Source organism: Dendrobium catenatum, unplaced genomic scaffold (genome assembly GCF_001605985.2).
Source record: "Dendrobium catenatum unplaced genomic scaffold, ASM160598v2 fragScaff_scaffold_188, whole genome shotgun sequence".
Lineage (NCBI taxonomy): Eukaryota > Viridiplantae > Streptophyta > Magnoliopsida > Asparagales > Orchidaceae > Dendrobium > Dendrobium catenatum.
In genome coordinates, this window is record NW_021318650.1 from 70583 (window position 1) to 92146 (window position 21564).

The 21564-nt window shown below is 33.3% G+C and overlaps 1 protein-coding gene across 2 annotated transcripts in view; it reads right to left on the reverse strand.

Annotated features, from left to right (window-relative positions):
* The window catches only part of LOC110102986 (protein XAP5 CIRCADIAN TIMEKEEPER), a 43717-nt gene extending 30212 nt beyond the window's left edge, over positions 1 to 13505 (reverse strand). For both annotated transcript variants that reach the window (XM_020831524.2, XM_020831517.2), the window contains exon 1: positions 13058 to 13505. In XM_020831524.2, coding sequence (XP_020687183.1) covers positions 13058 to 13228 — 171 coding nt within the window. In that variant the 5' untranslated portion in view covers positions 13229 to 13505. The remainder of the gene's footprint in view (positions 1 to 13057) is intronic.
* Between the last annotated feature and the right edge of the window lie 8059 nt (positions 13506 to 21564).

The following is a 21564-nucleotide window of genomic DNA, read 5'->3' on the forward strand; positions in this document are numbered from 1 at the left end:
CTTCTAGCTTTTATGTAGTAACGCTTATATAGCTGTATTGGAGAACTATAGAAGACAGAGATATACAAATTAATATTACAGAACCATTTTCGGTTGTCTTGTTCATTGTTCTATTCATTTTGCTAACTCTTGATTTCATCCACCGATACCCTACATCACATCCTCTAGGTATTGCACTAAAACCTTTTAGTATCTCTCATTTTGCACACCACAAGGCGGAAAAGCCCTTACAAAATCTTTTCACTAACCCGATGCGGCATAGGACCGAAACTCCTTTCACAGGCAGAGAACCTTGACTCTTATTTCTCCCTCCAGAAGATGGCAAAGAAACACGAATCCCTTTCACCTTCCCCAATGCGGCAGAGTAGCAAAGTCCTTTGACACCAAAGATCTTCTACTTTCCAAAACTTCCCTCAAGATGAACCTTGAATCCGATGGAACTAAGGTGAAAGCTTACTAGAGCAACCGTGTGAAATCCCCTCCACACTCCCTTCAAATACCCTCCAAGGATCTTCTCTCTCTCAAACTCCACCATTTCCTCTCCCTTTCAAGTTCTCTCTTCAAGTTTTCTCCAGAAGAACGAAGACATAATGGCTGTCAAAAGACACTTACCAAGTGCCTTGAGAAAGCTTAAATAGAGGGATCCAAAAATTGTAGAAACTCAATTCTGGCAGCAAAGATAGTCCAGTACAATGTGCTTAAATAAAGGGCTTCAGGAAACACTAAAAACTAAATTTTGACGCCAAATATCGTCTTAGACGATCGCAGTATCATCCAATACGATGTACAGAATTTGACCTGATAGCCATGAACGATCTCCGGATAGTCCAGTACAATCAGTTCAAATTTGTACAGATCGTCCAATACGATATTGGGGATCGTCTTGAACGATTAGAAGAAAATTTATGGTATTTCGCCTGGGACGATCAAGTATCGTCCCATGTATCTCTCGGGTCGTCCAGTACGATCTTCTTGATCTTCCTGGACAATCGGATTGAACAAATTAATCATAATTAGTCCCCTAATCATAAGATCAATTTAGGCAAGATTGTCATAGATCGTCCAATACGATGTACATCGTCCTGGACGATTAGAACAAAATATGAAATTTAAAACCTTGCCCAAATTATAATTGGCGGCTATTTTTCATGATCATAACTGATCGTCCTAGATGATCTAATTCATCACGAGTGTGTGTGTGCATGATCACCAAGCAAGCATACATCCTTACAGAACTTGACTCAAAAAATCAAAAAATACATCAATAAATGGTACAAAAATTGTTACAGCATAATCTATTCTAACTAATCTTGTGCTTTAAATCTTCATTGGATGGTACATGGTATTCCTGAAAAGTTAGTATACACAAACAAAAATATATTGCAAATACAAGTAGATAAAATGATATGAGCACAATGTTTGTTATCATCAAAACATAAACTCATGAACTCGAGTTGCAACATTTATGTGACCAAACCATCTTAAGATGACTCTCTCTAATCATATCTTCCACTTGAGCTACTCTAACCTTTCACAAATATGCTTATTTCGTATCATATCTATAAAAGTAAAGCCACTCATCCACCTGAGCATCCTCATCTCTGCAACACTTAACTTAATTTTATGCTTCTCTTTTAATGGCCAACATTCTACACCATAAAGCATTGTAGGTCTAGCCACCATCTTATAGAATTTTCCCTTAAGTTTGAGGGGGGCTTTTCTATCACACAAAAAGCCTAATGCATTCCTCCACTTCAATCATTCAACTTGAATTCTAATAATAATATCCCCATCTATTTCACCATCACTCTGAACAATAAACCCAAGATATCTAAAAAGTGTACTCTTATTAATGACTTGATCACCCAAAGTTACAATCCCCCAAAACGAACTATTATTTCTAAAATTACACTTCCTATATTCAGTTTTAGATCTACTCAAACAAAATCCTTTAGGCTCTAAGGTTAACCTCCATAATCCAAGTTTACCTTCAACTCCCTCTCTAGTCTTATCAACAAGAAAAATATCATAAGCAAAAAGCATACACTAGGATACAACTTCTTGCAAATGTTCAGCAAGAACATCTATGACTAAAGAAAAAAGATATGGGCTTAAGGTTGATTCTTGATGTAATCCAACTTAATATAAAATACTTGGTCAAACCAACTTGTGTCTGAAAAACAAGTAATAGCTCATGCATACATATTTTTAATGACTAGAATATAAGCATTCTTAACCCCTTTTCTTTTCTAGAACTCTTCATAGCATTTCTCTTGGAAATTTATTATATGCTTTCTCTAAATCAATAAATATCATATGTAGATCCTCCTTATTCCCTCTATACTTCTCCATCAAACCTCTCAATAAATGTATAGCTTCCATAGTTGCCCTACTCGGCATAAATCCAAATTAATTTTGAGAAACATTAATATCACATCGCAACCTATGCTCCCTAACTCTCTCCCATAGTTTTAAAGTATGACACATTAACTTAATTCTTTTATAATTCGCACAATTTTGTGCTTCACCTTTATTCTTAAAAATAAGAATCAACACACTCATCCTATGTGGCATATTTTTAGTCTTCGAAATAACATTAAAAAGTTTAGTAAACTAATGTTTTACTTTATTTTTTATTTTTTGTCACTTTATTTTAAAGTTCAAAACTAATAAGTGATGTTGGGTACATAAACTTTCCCTTGGAATAATTTTATAATCTTTGCAACCTAAACGATCTATTTTTCTTATAAAAAAATAATCAATCTGAGTTTTACTATATTCAATCTTATAAGTAATGAGATGCTCATCTCTTTTGGTAAATAAGGTATTAGCAATTACAAAATCATAAGTTAAAGAAAAGTCTAATTTGGTCTTACCATCTTCATTAGTCACTCCAAACCTATAGCCACCATGAATACTTTTAAAACCATCTACCTCTCTACCAACATGTCCATTTAAATCTCCTCCAATAAATTTTTTTCTTTAAAAGGTATCTTTTATATTAATTCATCTAAGTAATTTCAAAATTTTAATTTTGAAATCATATCCAAACCTACTTGATGAGCATAAGCACTTATAATATTAATAATCTTAGCATCAACAACAATCTTTAAATCTATAACTCTATCTCTAATTCTATTAATTTTTACAATATTATCCTTTAAACTCTTATCTATAATCATGCCTACACCATTTCTAGTGCAACTCTTACTAGAATAATATAAATTTAAATCCTAAACTATCAATCTTCTTAACCTTATCTCTAACCCATTTAGTTTCCTTAATGTATAGAATATTTATTTTCCTATGAATCTAATATCTATTATTCCATTAATTTGTCTGTAAGGATACCTATATTCCAAGTTACTATCCTAATTTTAGTTTCATGGACTAGCTTATTTGCTCACATCCATCCATGATGTGGGAACCTTGTCTATTTTACACTGCACCTGAGCGCCGGTATAATGGCCAAAATTCTAAATTAAACAAAGCAATCAATTTCCTTCCAATAGCCAATTATGTAAATGCTTAAAAAGGAGTGCAAATAAACCATGAAAAGTATGCATGGAGAGTATCGGTGTAACTAAGATCTCTAGGGAAAATGCAATGCATAGAAGAACAAATAGGAGGTGAAAGTTAAGAATGACTATTATGGTGGCCTAAGATTTTTTCAAGTATAATTGTAAGATCTTACAATACATATCATATAAAACAACAGGTGTTCCATAAGATATATAAGAAAAATGCTTCATTAAAATAATCTTATACAAATTATTACAATTATTTAGCTTCATGGCTCATTAAGGGGCTGTTTGGTATCGAATTTATCGTCGGATTTACACTAAATCTAGCCAAACGGTTTTACAGCGCGCGTTAAATCCCAGATTTACGACTTAAATCTCGGATTTACTAGATCCCTCAGTTCGGTGGATTTAATGGGATTTAAAGAGTGACGGAAGACTTACCCGCGGCACCCGTATCGCCGAAGCTCAACAATCGCCGAAGAAGCGCGCGAAAGGGAGAACCTTCACAGCCAGCAAGCTCCCCTTGTTGCTTCCGATCAAAATGTCGTAACTTCCGACCCGAAAGGAAGGGAAAGTCATCGAAGGAGTGAAGTCGAACAGCCACGAAGGAGCCGAAGTAGCGACGCGCGCAAACTCTACACCTCCTACGAAGCAACGTAGCCGAACAGTTTTTCAGGATTTAACAGGATTTAATATTTGACATACCAAACAGTTTTCAGGATTTAACACATTTCGGATTTACTAAATCCGGATTTACAAGATTTATTAAATCCCACTAAAGTTAAAAATCTCACTTGTTGCCAAACAACCCCTAAGATGTGGGATGGTAAAACAAATGGTTATTTTTAAGGATTCCATCATAGAGGGTTCTTAATGATTAGCTCCAGTTTAAATTATATGAAAAGTTTGTTTTGGCGGTGCAATCATCAAATAATTAAAAATCAAATATGAAATTATTTTTTATATATAAGAAGAGGTAAAACTTGAGATAATTTATCAATTTCAGCATATGCTTACGTTTTCATTTTTTCACTAGGGTTAAAATTCATAATAACATTTAATTTTAGATTCTTATACTAAACTATGTTTAGTTTTGAGTTAATTTTTCCCTTTTTGTTCATTTATAGATTTAGACTCAAATAGATATCCAAGTTTAGATAAAATTTAACCGGCAACTTTTTTTTTCTTATAGAAATGTAACTTCACATCATACTCCATATATTTAATAATCGATGCTAAAATCATATTATTGATGGAAAATTCCACAGGCCGCTCACAAGGAACTTTCACCAGAGATATAAACCAAAAAATCATTTTTTAACCAAAAAAAAAAAATTGCTGAAATAAATACTTGTTGGTACATTAACTTATGTATAGCAGATCATTTCAACTACTAAAACCTCTTAAAACTTCCCCTTATCTGAGCTCCAGTCCATTCCCTTCTTTCTTCGCCTCTCCCAGTCCCCCTCAGATTACTACCGCTACTTGAGTCATCCTTTTTTTAGTGTATTACAAATGTTATCATGAGGGATCAAAGTTGAAGATAAAAAAATTGCCATCCGTACTGATGAGAAAATGATATTATTGTTAATATTGACAACAATGTTTAAAATTGTGTATTCGGATATTGAGGCGTTTTTCAACTAAAAATTCTATATTTCCCAAATCCCAATAATCTTTTCATTAACATATAATTTCAATTTCCAAAAATAAATAGCAATGACATATCACATAAGAACTCATAAGTCATCAGCACTGTCATCACTAAGGGGTTCTTCATTTGAATCATCATTATGATGAACGACTCTCTCCCCTTCCTCCTCTCCTATAGAGTTTCGGGCATTTACTTCAAGATTTATGTAAGTTTTAATATATATAGCGTGAGGCGTAAGCCTCATGCCAGTGAGACGAGGCGGGTCTCAAGGCGGGCCTCAACTAAGTTGAGGCGCAAGCCTCATAAAAAAGACTTGAGGCGTAAGCATCGAGGCGTTTTTTACTGGAATTGCGCAAAGGCGGGCCTCATATTGCGCAATTTTAAACCATAATTGACAAAACTATTAAATTGAACGCAACCTTTGCTTAATCACAAAAATAAGATGCATAGAGAAGTTGAAGCATCAAGAAAGTTGAAAGGTGATTTAATTACAGTGGATTATCTAGTTGTGTTATTAATTTGTTATTTTATTTTAAATTACATTGAATGCAACATTAATCGCTATAGGAAGTAAGGAAAAAATGATAGTAATTGAAGGAAACTTTGAAGATTCTGACTTCGAGGATGATAGACTTATTATATATTATGGTTTTTTTTTTTCTGAAGATGTTAGAAGTGGGGAAGAAGATGATCTGTATCTTGATCCTAATGATGTGTTTAAGTTTTAATTAAAGGATTAATTTAAATCTTGTTTCATTTGAGAAAATAAAAGTATTAGATTACAATTTAAAATTGAGATTTTCTTCATTTTCTTATGGTGTGTTCTATGGTTTATAATGACAAACTAATTCAATCTCTTAATGGTCTTTCACTTATTCATGAATTATCTTTAATTTTATGAATTTTTTAGTTTTATTTCAAGACAGCTACCTCAATTTGTCTTGAGACTTATGCCTCGCCTTGATAAGATTAAATGCCTTTATTTCAATTTCTCCTTTTTAAACCTTATTTTCAATAAAAATATTTGTATTGATATAGATACAATTATTTAAATCAACTAATGTATGACATCAATTCAACCCCTAAATCCTCTGAAAGTTTCACCTTTCTTTGACCCTCTTAGTTTTCTACTCCTCCATAACTCATCCTTATTTCCTAGCTCATTACAGATGATGTCATAACATTTAGGAAGTCCTTTGTACCATCATTGCCTCCCTCAAGATAAAACCCTAAATGCTACTATTTCAGTATAACTAAAAATTAGTTCAATTTTTTAACAATAACGTTTACATTGCTAATGGTTAGAAAATACAATTTTTTATGTTTATTAAAATATTTATGGTATATAATTCAATTCTAAAAATTAATTGAATTATGATTTAAGAATGTCATTTTGTATAAATTTATGGATAAGTATTTATCTAGTGAAAGAAAAGTAGGAATACCTTTTATCCAACTTATTATTTTATGCATTTGTTTTTGTGTTTAATAACAAAATATAAATATTAGCCTTTGCTGAATTTAGAGAATTGGAGAAGAAAAATGCTTAATTTTATTATTATATAAAACTATCCCTGTTTATAGATCTATACATGATATCTTAATAAAGAAATAAATAACTACAAAATCATGCATAATTGCCTTAATATAATCCTTCCTAAATCAGCCACCCAAATATGGAAGAAGATCGGTGTGATTCAGGTGAGCCTCCCACGGCTTCCGATTTTGGCCGTGGGATCAAGTGTCAAGTGACGGTTGGGATTTAACAAAGATCGGCGTGATCCAAGTGAGCCTCCCACAAATTCTCATCCTGACTGTGTGATCAAATGTCAAGGGACGGCTGGGATTTAACACTCCTGAAACTAGGAAATACATATATGTCATTCTTAGCTTGGTAATTAGTACCAGAAAAATAGAGTTATCAAGTCCCTTGGTCAAAATGTCTCCAAGCTGATCTATTGATGAGACATGATAGATACATATAAGATGATTATCTTATTTCTCCATTACGAAATATTTGTCCACTTCTATGTGCTTGGTCCTGTCATGCTAAATCAGATTGTAAGCTATGTTGATTGTTGATTTGTTGTCACAGTGTAGCTTCATGGGTCCTTCCCACTTGATTTTTAGGTCTTCTAGAATTATCTTGATCCATAATAGCTCAAATATTCCCAAGGTCATAGCTCTGGACTTTGTTTCTGCACTAAACCTTACCACACTGTTTATTGCTCCTCCAAGTAACAAGATTTCCTCTAAAGAATGTACAGTATCTTGATGTAGATCGTCTATCTACTAGTGATCCTGTGTAATATGCATCAATATATGCTTCTGGGGTTATTCCACGATCTCTTTTGAAGAGAATCCCTTTACATGGATTCCCTTTAAGATAGTGCAGAATTTTGTCTACATATTGCATATGAGTTTGCTTTGAATTTTACATGAACTGGTTGATCAAGCTTATAACAAAGGCTATATCTAGTCTGGTATGGGAAATATAGATCAATTTCCCCACAACTCTCAGGTAAGCTCCATTATCTACGTCTGGATCTTCATTAATTTCCCCCAATTTGAGATTCGGTTCTACTAGTGTTTGTGCCAGTTTACAAGCTAGTTTATATATTTATTTAAGAAGATCATTAAATGAAACAGATCATGTCGCTTGACCCTTTTCAACGTGCGGTGCTCTAGCAATTTTAAGGCGATCTAGGATTTCCTCTCATCGTTTTCGTTCGTGGTTAATCGTGGATTTTTTTTTGTTAATTTATCTGCTCTCTTTTTATTTTCTCTGTGGATTTTGTTTTCGTGGTTTTTCTTAGTTGCTTTCTCGTTTCCTATGGGGTCTGGGCGCATCGAACACTTAGATTTCGTCGAATGCTGATGGCAAATCTCGTTCTTTTAAAGAGGTTCTTTCGGGTGGCCTTGCTTCATCTTCTGCTAAGTTGGATTTGATTCATACCTCTTTTAAAAGGCTTCCTGTTTTGATGTTTGATGATAAAGTTGTTTCTTATCTAGCTGCTCCTGCTTTAACTTTAGTTGGTAAGTTCATGTTTCTCCACCCAAATATGGATGTGATTCAGAAGTTTTTCATGAATCTATAACTTTCTAGAAGTTTTTTCGTTGGATTGATGGATCAACGACACATTGTGATTCAATTATCGAACGATCTTGACTACAGTCATATTTTCTCTAGAAGAGCATATTATATTCTTGGTTGTCAAATGTGTTTGCTTAAGTGGACTCCTGACTTTGATATGAAAAAGGAATCCCCTATAGCTCCTGTTTGGGTTTCATTCCCTAATCTAGGGCTCCATTCTTTAATTCCCAAATATTATTTGTTTTAGCTTCCATTTTTGGTAGACCCTTGCAGACAAATCAATCTACCGCTTTTGTATCTCGTCTGTCAATTGCCCATGTTTTAGTTGAAATTGATATCTTTAAGAAACGTCCTGAAGATATTTGGATTGGATCGCACGTTAACGAGTATCAAAAAAAAGTTGAATTTGAGAATATCCCTATATTTTGCAGTCATTGTAAAATGCATGGTCATTGCAATTCTGAATATTTTATTTTACATCCCCAATTAAGTAACCAAAAGGAAAAATCTAAAGAATCTAAGGAGAAAAATGTTGTTCATTCTAATGAGATTACTAAACCAGTGCAGGATATGCTTGTGGAGGGAAATTCATCCCAGGAGAACCTTGCCAATCTTCCTTACTCTATAGTGAATGATGAACAGGATGTTACTAAGGAGATCAGTTATAATGGAGGGAATATTGCCGAACCGGATAATCCCCTCTTGGTTCAGGGAGGGGAAATTGCTCCATCTTCTGTTATGCTAGAACCTCTTAATCATGTCACTAATGACTTTGATAATGTGGATGAACAAATGGTGGCTATCACTGTTAGACAAAATACCATATCAACTGACTCTTATTTGCCATTTGATATTAACAAAAATTCTTCTGATTTAGATTTATTTGTGAATAAAGATGAATGTACTAATATCATTTCTTCTCAAAATTTTGTGAATGATCAGGATAATGTCTTAGAAGGCAGCACGGAAGAAGGTGAATTTGAGCAGGAAAGGATATCCGAGAGAGCTACTAGCCTTGGAATTGACAACGTAATACAGAGTAAGGAAATTGGTATGGCCGTGGGTGTTCTTAGCATGGAAAATGCTAATAATCAGCAACATAAGGGTAAAGGTAAAGGTATAAATTTGTGAAACCTTTTCTTCTTGCAATGTTGATACTTGTGCTAATGATAGTACTATTAAAGATTCTGCTAATGAAGAACATGGTTTCAATATTGTTAAAAGCAAGAAAAGTAAAAAATTGAAAAACTTGAATGTTCACTCTCCTAGGAGTACCCGGTTTCAAATTTTTAAAAAATTGCTAATTAATGATTAAGTCGATTATTTAGAACGTTAGGGGTATTGGATGTCCTTCTTCTAGAATTACGGTTAGAAACTTATGTCATATTCATAATGCCTATTTTCATGCTTAACTTGAACCTCTTATTTTTGTTGCCAACTTGATGAAACAAGAAGATCCCTTGGTTTTAAACATTGTGTGACGAATGTTTCCAACAAAATCTAGATTTTTTGGAAAGATCAGGTTATAATTGATATTATTGGTGATTTCACGCAAGTTTTACATTATAGAATTGAATTTATGTTGTTTCAGTTTTATGCATCATTTGTTTATGCTTCTTCTCATTTTTCTAAAAGAGTTCTTTGTGATCAACTTATTGATTTCAGTGGTTTAATTAACTCTTCTTTGTTAGTTGGTGATGATTTTAATAATATTTCTAATCCTTCTGAGAGGATTGGTGGCTCAAGCCCTGTTTATCAATCTATGGAAGATTTTAACAACATGATAATAAACTGTAACCTAGTTTATTTTGGTTTCACTAGTAATTTCTTTACTTGGAATCATGTTAATATGTGATAAAGATTGAATCGTGCGCTTTTTAATGAGTTATGGATTAACTCTTGTAATAACACTTTTATTGAGCACTTAAGTAAAACTTTTTATGATCATTCTCCTCTTCATTTTGGTATTAATTATAGGCAGTGCGGCCCTTCTTCTAATTTCAAATTCCAAAATATGTGGTTGCTTGATAATTTTTTTATGATTTAGTTAAAGAAAATTGTGAGGCTCCTCTATATCCTAACATCTTTTTTTTTTTTTTTTTTTTTTCCAATGATGGTATAAACTCAAATGACTTAAGTATAAAATTAGTTGGTGGAATAGAAATGTCTTCCAAAATCTATTGCGAACATTTTAGTTGTTGAGAAGAAAGTTAATGTTTGTGACCTTAATTGCCAGAATAGCCCTTCTGATGATAATTATAATAATCTGAAAGAGGCTAAGAATTACTTGTTTAAACTTCAAGAGCAGGAGGTTTACTGGAAACAAGTCTTCTTCTAAACATCTTATTGAAGGGGATAGTAATATTAAGTATTTTCATTCTTTGGTGAAGAAGAATAGGGCTAAAAGTTTTATCCACTATTGAGAAAAAGAAGGAGATTGCTAAGTCTGTTGTTGATCATTTTAATCATATTTTAATAAAAATTTTGAACCTCTCCTTATTTATCTCCCTGATCTTATTCCTTGCATCATTAATGAGGAAGATAGCAACACTCTTAATTTAGTCCCTTCCTTGGAAAAGATTAAGAAGATTATTTTTTTCTCTTAATGTTCATTTATGGCTGGCTCTGATGGTTTTACTACTAATTTTTTTCAAAAAATGTGGAATATAATTTATAATGATTTATATGCTGCTATTGTGGATTTTTTTAATGGTAATCCACTAATCTTATTCCTAAGTTTTTTTACTAGTACTTATATTGTGCTTATTCCTAAGAAGGTTGCTGCTAATAAGTGTGATGATTTTCGGCCTATTAGTTCATGTCCTTCTTTAGTAAACTTATTTCCATGGTTTTCAAAACTGGACCGGACCGGCCAATTTGACTGGTTCAACGGTGAACCGGTCCGGTGGGCGGTCCGATTTGATGCTAGAATCGGATGTCTTTAAAACCAGCTAAAAATTGGTACAAAACTCGGTTGAACAGGAGAATTGCCGAACTAGGCGGTTTTTAAAGAACCGGATGGTTCTAATCTCAGTCGTCATAAAAAGTTGGAGATTATTTCAAATATAGACCCAAGTTTTATGATTTTGATGATAATAAACATTATTGCAAATCACAATCGTCCATCCACGATCGAACGCGTATAGGGAAGTTTTGATGTATTGTATCGCTATTCGTTGCCCTATTCATATTTCACTATTTTGATGCCTCCAAACAAGTCGTGATCGACTCCTCCATCCACAAGCAGAAGCCGAAGGACTCCTCCGACCATCTCCGTTCATCCTAGCTGTCGGCGCACTCCTCCAACCCTAACTTGAAAACAAATATTTGATGTCACTTTGAGAACCAAATTCCTTTGAAAAATGGGTTCTACTTGTAGAGTTGGGGTTCGTTCACTTCCAATGGCATACAACAAAACAAAGATGCCCTATCAAATTGGGTTCATGTGAGTTGATGATCAATCTCTTATTGATAAAGTGTACTAGGAAGAAACACGCAATAAGAGCTTTGTAGATAGAAATACAACTTAAATATGCAATGAACTATTTTCAACTCAGTTCAAATGCAATGAGCTTCTTTTCTGAACAACACTATAACCAATTCATGAAACTCCATGATGTGAGGTATGACCTAAGCTTGATGCATGAAATTGAACCTTACATTTAGAGTGAACATGAAAAAAAAGAAAATAACAACAAAAGGAATCCATAATTTCATAGAACTTGTATAGGATTAATAACAACAAATAATGGCAAACCCCTCAAAATTAAAAATTATGTTGAGCATATACAACTAAATAGTGTCCTTTTTAGTGTTGTACAAGTTGTAATTTTGATAGAAAGGAATAACAAGATGATAGGAAGGTATTTGAAATGTAAATTTTAATTAGAAAACTTACAAGAACGGTGCTAGTACATGATGAACCAAAAGGATAATTATGGACAACCAAAAGCAAGAAAACAAAAGATAAAGTTGATATCAAATATCTATTGAGCGCCATAGATCTAATTGGAACATTAAGAAGACGATGCCTGATTTCACACATATCCAATCAAGCCTTATCTTTCTCCCTCTTACTCGCTCTGTGTCTCTCACTCACACTTCAACCTCCATCTTTCATAGCACAACTATTATTTACCATTTATACATATATGTTATTTCAACTTTGAATTTAAAGAAATTTTAAATATTTGTGCCAAAAAATGCAAAAGGATATCCTACAATCAATTTGGTTCATTGATATCTAATATATAATCTTATTATTTAAACAGATATTAGGCTAGCTGGCCTCTTTTAAAATAAAAAAGTAAATAATCTTTGAGTTATCTTATGATGGAATTTATTTTAATGATACTTCTACTCTATTTTATAATAAGTCAGGCGATTTCTGAATGCCAAGATATTCATGACCAAAGAAATGAAAATAATTAACCATAATCACCATTGACAATAGAGACTTTACAAGATGGAACAAAATCAATTGCATTTCGTAGAAAACAATGCTCTATCTGAATACCAACGTTATCTCAAAAGCGCCATAATTACAATCCGTTTATCATATTTCTAAAAAAATAGTACACGAACAAATAAAAAGCAATTATAGATTAAAGAATTAAAGAGTTGTATGCCTTTGTAGATACGTCCATAAAAAAGTTACATAAATGTAGTCAGTGAACTCAACTCAGCATTAAACAGCCTACGGAAAGCCATTATCAACATCTAAGGAAACTGAGACAGAGAACTTCACCAGCAACGAGAGAAAATATAGCAGGCCAGAAAGGCTACCTCGGAGGTACCGGAGCCGAACTGTAGGAGACCGGTCTGGCCGCCAGTGGAGGCGGATTTGTTCTTGAGTTCCTGAATCTTCCTCCTTTCTGCCTCCCGCTGCTTTTCCAGCCTCCTTATCCGCACAGCGTCCTGGGCGGTGCCCACATAACCGTCCCCCATTCCCGACATGTTTGCGGCTCAATCCAATCCCTACCGCGGTAACTTCTTTCCAAAACAATGATGATAAAAAAATCCAATCCCTGCCGCTGTCTACTCTTCTTAGCTCCGTTCTCTAAAGAAATATTTGCTCCTCTTCACTGCTCTCCTTTACAACTCGAAATCAGCAGGGCAGGGCAATAGCACCACGGGGAACGGCCCTCCGCCGCGACGAAATCAAACTTCCCTAAAAAATGTAGGCTAGGGCTTGGAACCTAGACACAATATGTTGAACTGCAACAAGTAGCATTACATAAACAAGTATTTCTTCCTAATTATGTTGGCTCAAGAAAAAAGCATGAAAGTATGAATTTCACTTTGTAACCGTAGAATTCCATTTTTCTTAAGCTAGATTGCAATTAATCAAATTTCCCTAGAAGTACTATTAGGATTTAATTAGATATGTGGTCCTTAATTCCCATTTAGCGCAAGCACTTATAGTTAATTACATCTCTTAATGTCTAAGAGAGAACTCTAAATTAAAGATGAATAATTTTTAGGTGTTTAGTCTCAATTGTGAGAAAATGACGGTAAGCCCAATCAAGATATCATGATTCCATCGTCCTGAGTATACCATAGATTTCAGTCTACTAACACTACAATCATTGGTCATAGTGTCAAGAGAATCTGATTAGCAACCATTGATTGCCTCCGCTCATGAACCCCGAATAGACTGAAGTTGGTAGATGTGAATTTTAGATTTAATTTTATTTGGGTTTTGGGGTTTACATCTATTATAATACCCATAAATTAATTTATTTTTGGGATTTATAACTTCGTTTAGAAGTTATCCATAAGTTTGAATTTAAGCGGGTCTTACGGCTTCGCTTAGAAGTAGCACAGGATTTGTAGTTGTTTGCTAGTTTGACATTAGATTGTGATTTTGACACTTGTTAGCGGTTGTTTCCTACCTTAGCTTTTTCACTTGTGTATTATTGTTTAGTTCTTCTAGCTTTTCATTTATGCAGTAGTTCGTTACTTTACTTTAGCGCTGTTTTGTTACTTTTTATATACTTCCAGTATTTTGTTCTGCCTGTAGTGGCTATATTTATTATTTTCCAACAATTATTTAATGCATTCATGTGCATTGATTCTTGTTCGCTTGCTTGCAAATATGTAGTGCTTGTAGCAGTTCAAGGAGCTCACATATAGTTATAGAGAGCCACTATAGAGTGTTAAGAGTTTCAGTTTGTGTTGTGGGAGTTTTGTATAGGACTTTGTAGAGTTTTGTTTGAGTTGAGAGTTGTGGTTGTAATTGAGAGTTTCAATGTTAATTGTTTGGAGAGTTTTAGAATTTGTGAGGGATTGTGTTTAGTGTTGAGTTATTGTTAGAAATTTTGAGAGCTTGTAATGTAGTATTGTATATGTCAATTAGTGGAATTTTTCCCCATCTTTTTATTATATTTTATTTTATAATTGATCAATTAATTAATTAGGCAATTAGTCAATTTTAAATTTCATTGCTATCAACATTTTCTACTTCTCTCGAATTTTAAATTATTCTCATTTTTTTAACTCTTGGATTTTGATGTTTTCAAAATTTTAAAACTCTCGGATTTAAAACATGTTCTTGGATTTTTAAATTAACCAGTTGATAAATTAATTTTGAAATGATTTGTTGCAATCACTGTTACTTTATTAGCTAGAGGAAGAGAGGTGATGTTTTGACAATCAAAGACCTCTAATGTTTAAAAGAGGAATATCATTTGAAATGTGAAGAAGAGAGGTAATGTTTTGACAACCATAGACCTTTAATATTTCAAAGCTGTATAACATTTGAAATAACACAACAATTCAAAGTCTTCTACTCAATCTTCTTTATATGGAATTTATTAATGAGAGATCTCATTTAGAGGCATTTGAAGCACATCAAGATAGTCTTTGGACTAAAAATGATGTCAAAAAAGTTTTCATTTATGTTGGATGATATTTGGGAGAATGATGAGAAGCATGATAAAAGTAAATGAGAGAAAACATGTTTGTTCCTCTAGCTTATGTCAATTTTGGTAGTAAGATTTCAGTAACAACTCAACTAAACTCAATTGCAATGATGATTTGCAAAGGTCATTAGAAGATCTACAGGATAATTGTTCGCAACTTCTCAAGTCTCATACATTAGATGTAGAGAACTCTATAATCTCAATTAATCAATTATTTTGATTAATTTTAATCAATTAATTTTACATTTGAATATATCTTTTTTATGATCAGCTCCCTTGTAGCTATAACCATAACAAATTCTTTTAGTAGAAATTATCTTATATGCTTGAATTTTACGATCCCTAAGATGCTTCCTTCTAGAATTTATCCATACTAGTAGATGTGGCTAATTCATTCAGTTTGCCAATGTAAGATATAAGGCTAATCAAACATCATAAAAATGCATCATTCTATGGTACTCCCCATTTGATTCACCTTTTCATTCTTGTTCCTCACAAATACATGTAAAAAGGATTGAGAGAATTCATCGTTAAGATGATGATGATGATATATTGAGTTATTCACTTGTTTTGAATCTATTCAAAACTTTCATTCATGATGTTAGTCATTCCCAAATTAATCAATTATTTTGATTAATTTTAATTATTTAATATTTATTAAATATTAATTAACTAAATAAGTTATTTAATATTTAAAAATTAATTTTAATATTTTAATTGAATCAATATTCAAATCAAATTGCCCTCTAGATTTCTAAGGCAATTTCAACAGCCTCCCGACATCATCTCCCCACCGGGGGAAATTGGGATGGCATTTGCCATAATTTCTTCCTACCCAAATGTAAGATCGACGTCATAGGGTCTTCTAATTAAAGTTCTTCCTAGACGAATATAATATACAATGGCCAAGGGTTTTCAAATTTAAAATCATCCGCCCAAATTAAAAAAAATCATAAAGCGGGACTTCGATTTAAACATTCATAGTTGGACCTATGGTCGACAACACAGGTCTTCAACACCTATTTAAAAATCTTATCCTCACTCTTTTTATTTTATTATCTCTCTCTACTTTCTCTTTCTTTCTTTTTTAATATATATATATATATATAAGTGAGAGTGGAGACAACACACGGGGAGTTCAGTTTGGTCGACTTCGGGCTTGGGAGTCATAGCTAGGGTCAGTCGGGCGGAGGTGCGTCAGGGTGTGGGAGGCGAAGACGGGCAGAGGGCTCGAGCGGCTAGATCGTTAGATGGAGGCGTACGAAGGTCGGGCAGTTCAGTCGGCAAGATTCGACAAAGGTGAGGGCAGAAGGGGCTTCAGCTTCCTTTATCTACATGTAATATAAAGAGATGAGCGAGGGGAGGAGTCGAAATGCTTACCCCAACTATTCTTGCTTGTCCTTTTGAAGGCATCAGTGTGCAATTATTTTGTTTTGAACGAACAGTCGCTTCATTTGGGAGCGAACCGTATGAGGTGGGGTTGGACTCGAAGGCAAGTATCTTCCTTTGCATATATTCAAAAACTTCTCTTCTCTTTTTTTTTTTTAATCAACAAATTGTTTCTCAAGGAATTTATTATGTGACTTTCACATAATAGAATTGTTGCAGTGTTTCTAAAACATTTTTAGCATTAATATTCATCATAATCTTTTTGCTCTGTCTTTCAATCCCTTAGATTAATTAAAGTAGCTCGACCCTTAGGTTTGTGAATATAAAAGATTTGTAAAGTTTGGCCCTTAGGCTTTTTGAGTCAATAGATTTTAACTCGACCCTTAGGTTTATGACCATAAAAGATTTTAAAGATTAGACCCTTAGGCTAGTTGAACCAATGGATTTTAGCTTGATCTTTAGGTTTATGAGTATAGAAGATTTTAAAGGTTCGGCTCTTATGCTTATTAAACCTGTAGATTTTAGCTCGACCCTTAGGCTTATGAGCATAAATTTTTTTAAAAAAAAAAGTTTGACCCTTAAACTTATTAAACTAATGGATTTTAGCTCAACCTTAGGTTTGTGAGCAAAATTTTTAAAGGTTCTATCCTTAGACTTATTCAACCTATAGATTTTAACTCAACGCTTAGGTTTATGTGCATAAAATATTTATAAAGGTTTAACCCTCAGTTTTGTTGAACCTATTTGAAACTAGCTCGACTCTTAGGTTTGTGAGCGATTCAATTTTAGCAATTGACTATGGATCCTTTAGTCAATATGCAATTTTGTAATTCCCTTTCTTTATTTGGCAAAGAGGTATTTTATAAAAATTGCTTTATGTCTTTATAGGAGGAGATTAAAAAGTTGTTTTCCTGCCTTACGGGTGTATATAGTGAACATCTCCTACTTTACACGAGATATAAAATTGCCTCTTGTCTTTAAGAAGGGAATAAAATTTATTCCCTGCCTTATAGAAGGATATAAAAATTACCTCATGTCTTTCAGGAAGGGATTGAAATTTGTTCCTGCCTTACAGGCAGATATAAAAATTACCTCTTGTCATTTAGGAGGGGATTGAAATTTGTTTCCTATAAAGAATGCAAATTTTCATACATAAAGTTTTTTAATTATGTTGATATCTTTTTTAGATATTGACCATTTATTGGTGGCATGGGCATTTGACCCTTTATATCTATGTGTTGATATTGTCATAACCCAACCCAATATGACTCGATATCACACAGGTCATACCGTATCCGATTGTGGCAAGACTGACCCCAAGATCTAGTTGGAGAAGTACTAAAACAAAACTTCCAATTTATATACTACACAGAGTCACTATTGAATGTAATGTAAAGCAAAAGACTACTGAATCTCAACATGATTTTTTTCTATATATCATCCAATATATATATATAATCTGAAATCTATATACTACAGTGCTTGGCAACAAAGAGCACAACAAAAAATAAAAGCTAAGCGTGCAAAAATCAAAACTAACCAAAATATACCTACAACACATATTATAGCTTGTTATCCAACTACTCAACTTACTCCTTACCCTTCCCTAGGCCTAAAAATAAAAACAAAAGCAGGAATGAGCTAACACAGCTCGGTAGACTATCGCAGCCTAAAATAGAAATCAATAACCAAAACTAAAACCAAAAGAATTGAGAACACTATGTTGAGATAGTTGTTATTTAGTTTTGCATGTTTGATATTCTTACAACTTGTATACTTTTGATGATTCCAAATATTATTGATTTGATTATTATTTCTCCTAACATATTTTGAAAAAAAATATTTTGCTCTTGTGTGTACTAACATTTCAGAGAAATCATACTTCTGATTATTGAAGACTTCAAATCAATATCAGTTTAGAATTTATTATATTTGAAGTATGTATTTTCCATTTTATTGAGTCTGAGAGAGTATGATTGTAATTAAGTAATAGAGCACACATACACACTGAGGGAGAGTTTAAAATTCATATTTTTAAACTGATCGTACTGTACAATATCACTTCGTACGGAATGATCTGGTCAGTTATTTTCCTCAACGAGCAGTCGAACGAACATATATTAATTTTTTTAAGTATGGATTGTACGGGATGATTCCAATTCATACATGTTTTCATGAGTACGAACGTATAGGGTCCGTGCTCGCTCGAAATTTTTTTTCTAAGTATGGATCGTACGGGACGATCCTAGTTTGTACAGGCTTTCATAAGTATGAATGTCTCGAGTTCCATGTCACATAAATTTTTTTTTTAAGTATGGATCGTACTGTACAAACACAATTCATACATGCTTTCACGAGTATGATCTTCTCGGGTTCCATGTCGTTTAAAAATAATTTTTCTAAGTATGGATCGTACTATATGAACCCAATTTGTACATGCTTTCATAAGTATGATCTTCTAGGGTTCCAGGTCATGTAAAAATAATTTTTCTAAGTATAGATCATACTGTACGAACCCAGTTCTTACATGCCTTCAAGAGTACGAAAATATGAGGTCCCATTTCATCCTGATGTTTCATACAGATGAATTTTAAAATTTTTTAACTGTTCATCTCGGACGAACTTCGTTCGTGCCTGACGATGAGCAAGTACGAAATGATTTCATGATGATGCACAACAAGTTTGAATGTAATATTATTTGAACTATTCATACATATGAAACATGATCGTACATGTAATTCAAAATTGAAAATTTCAGTTTTCTGGATGGTTTTTTTGTCTTTTGTATAAAAGGTTCATTAAGAACTAATGTAAAAAATATTTGCTTCATGATTTTTCAAAGGAAATTGAAGGAGAGAGTGTGAGAGAGTGTTTGAAAAAGATTTTTTACTAGTGGAGTGTGAAGGGTTCACAAGGTTACTCAAAGGTAATGATCTGTATGTGATTTGTGTTTTTCACTCTTCCTTTTGTCTTTCTAGATTTCTCGTGAAAAGATCTTTAAAGAAGATCCGGTTCTCTACCGACACTTGGAGAGTGTGAACAGCCGATGATTTTCTACCGATGCTTAGAGAGTGTGAACAGCCAAATGTACACTGCCTACACTTGGAGGGTGTGAAAGGACGAAGGTTCTCTACCTATACTTGGAGGGTGTAAAAGGATGACGGTTCTCTATCGTATCGGGGATTGGTGGAAGAGAGTTTTGTAAAGGCTTCTCCACCCTGCTGTGAGGGCAAAAGGAGAGTTACTTTGGTAATAGTGTAATACCTGAAGAGGGAGTCTTCAGGGAGTGGATGTAGGTCGTGTTTGACCGAACCACTATAATTCTTTGTGTCATTTAAATTTATGCTGCTTACTTACTGCAAGTTTTTTAATTTTGTGATTGAAAATTTTTATTTTGAAACTTTAATTAAATTGTTTTGTGAATCAATCAGTTTCAAATTTTAAAATCCAAGAGAATTTTAAAATTACCAGTTTACCCCCCTCTTGGTTAACCTTGGGACATAAGTTTAGGTTTAATAACCTATTCAAGATTCAACAAGAATCAACACACTATACTGAATCATTAATTAAAATTAAATACAATTAAATAAATACTAAAATAAACTGAATTATAAGAAAACATTTCATAATAGAATCCCACCTTGGTATCTTATTGGCTCTAGCATAACAATATATAGGTAACATAATCTCACAAGCATAACATAATCCCACCTCGGTCGCCCACTGGTGTTGGCATAATAGAGTCCCACCTCAATCGCCCATTGGTGTTGGTGTAACAGAATCTCACCTCAGTCGCCCACTGGCGTCGGCATAATAGAATCCCACCTCGGTCGCCCACTAACACCGGTGTAATAGAATCCCACCTCAGTCGCCCACTGGCATTGGCATAATAGAATCCCACCTCGATCTTCCACTAGCTTCGGCGTAATAGAATTCCACCTCGGTCGCCCACTAGCGCCGGCGTAATAGAATCCTACCTCGGTCGCTCACTAGCGTCAGCATAACATCACAACACTTTACTACATATTTTAAAATTCATTGCATTAATGAAAGCATAATTAGACTGAATTCAAAAATTGCCAAATTGCCCTAACGGTAGACAACAAAAATACTACTGAGTAAAAATTCACAATTTTCAAACATAATCAAATTAGCACAAATAGTGTAAAATATAATTATGAAGCTTTAATTGAACTGAAATATAAATTTGTGTGAAAAAATACAAAGAATCACAAAATTACTAAATTCTGAAATATGCAAAATGTAACCTACCTTTAGATGAGTAAATTTCTCAACTGAGCCGACAGATGAAAATCGCTCTATGGCTACCAAAACCTAGTTTCCCTCTTTCTCTATCCTCTCTTCCTTCTTATTTTCCAAAAATATCCTCTATTAAACTTAAACGTTGGCTTAAATAAAGGGAGGATTAGATTTAAGTGCTTTTAGATATTTTATATTTTTATTAAAATAATAATATACAAATAATATTTTAATAAATTTTTAGTATAAATTCATAGAAATTCTTTTATGGCTTAAAAAATTATAGAAAATACCTATAAAATAACTTATTTTATATAAATAAATTCAAAAAAAGTTAGTTTGTAAAATGGATACTTGATGATCCCAAAACCCCCACTTGTTCCGTTGGGTGCTAATTTCTTAAGGAATTTTGTGAGAGCACAAAAATTATGAAAAAATTAGGAGAACTAAAACACAACAATAGAAATATTATGGAGAAGACGATTTATGATTTGAGCTTATAATGACTCATGAATAAATTATTGACTATTGCAGGTCAAAATATTAGAGTTATCACAATCCACCCACCTTAAGAAAAATGTCGTCCTCGACATTCTCAAATCAAATATGTCAAAATAGACCTAGATAGAGCTGTCTCATCTTAGATTCCTTCTCCCAAGTAGCTTCTCTAGCGATCCTATGCTTCCATTACAACTTGACCATCGGAATCTATTTGTTCTT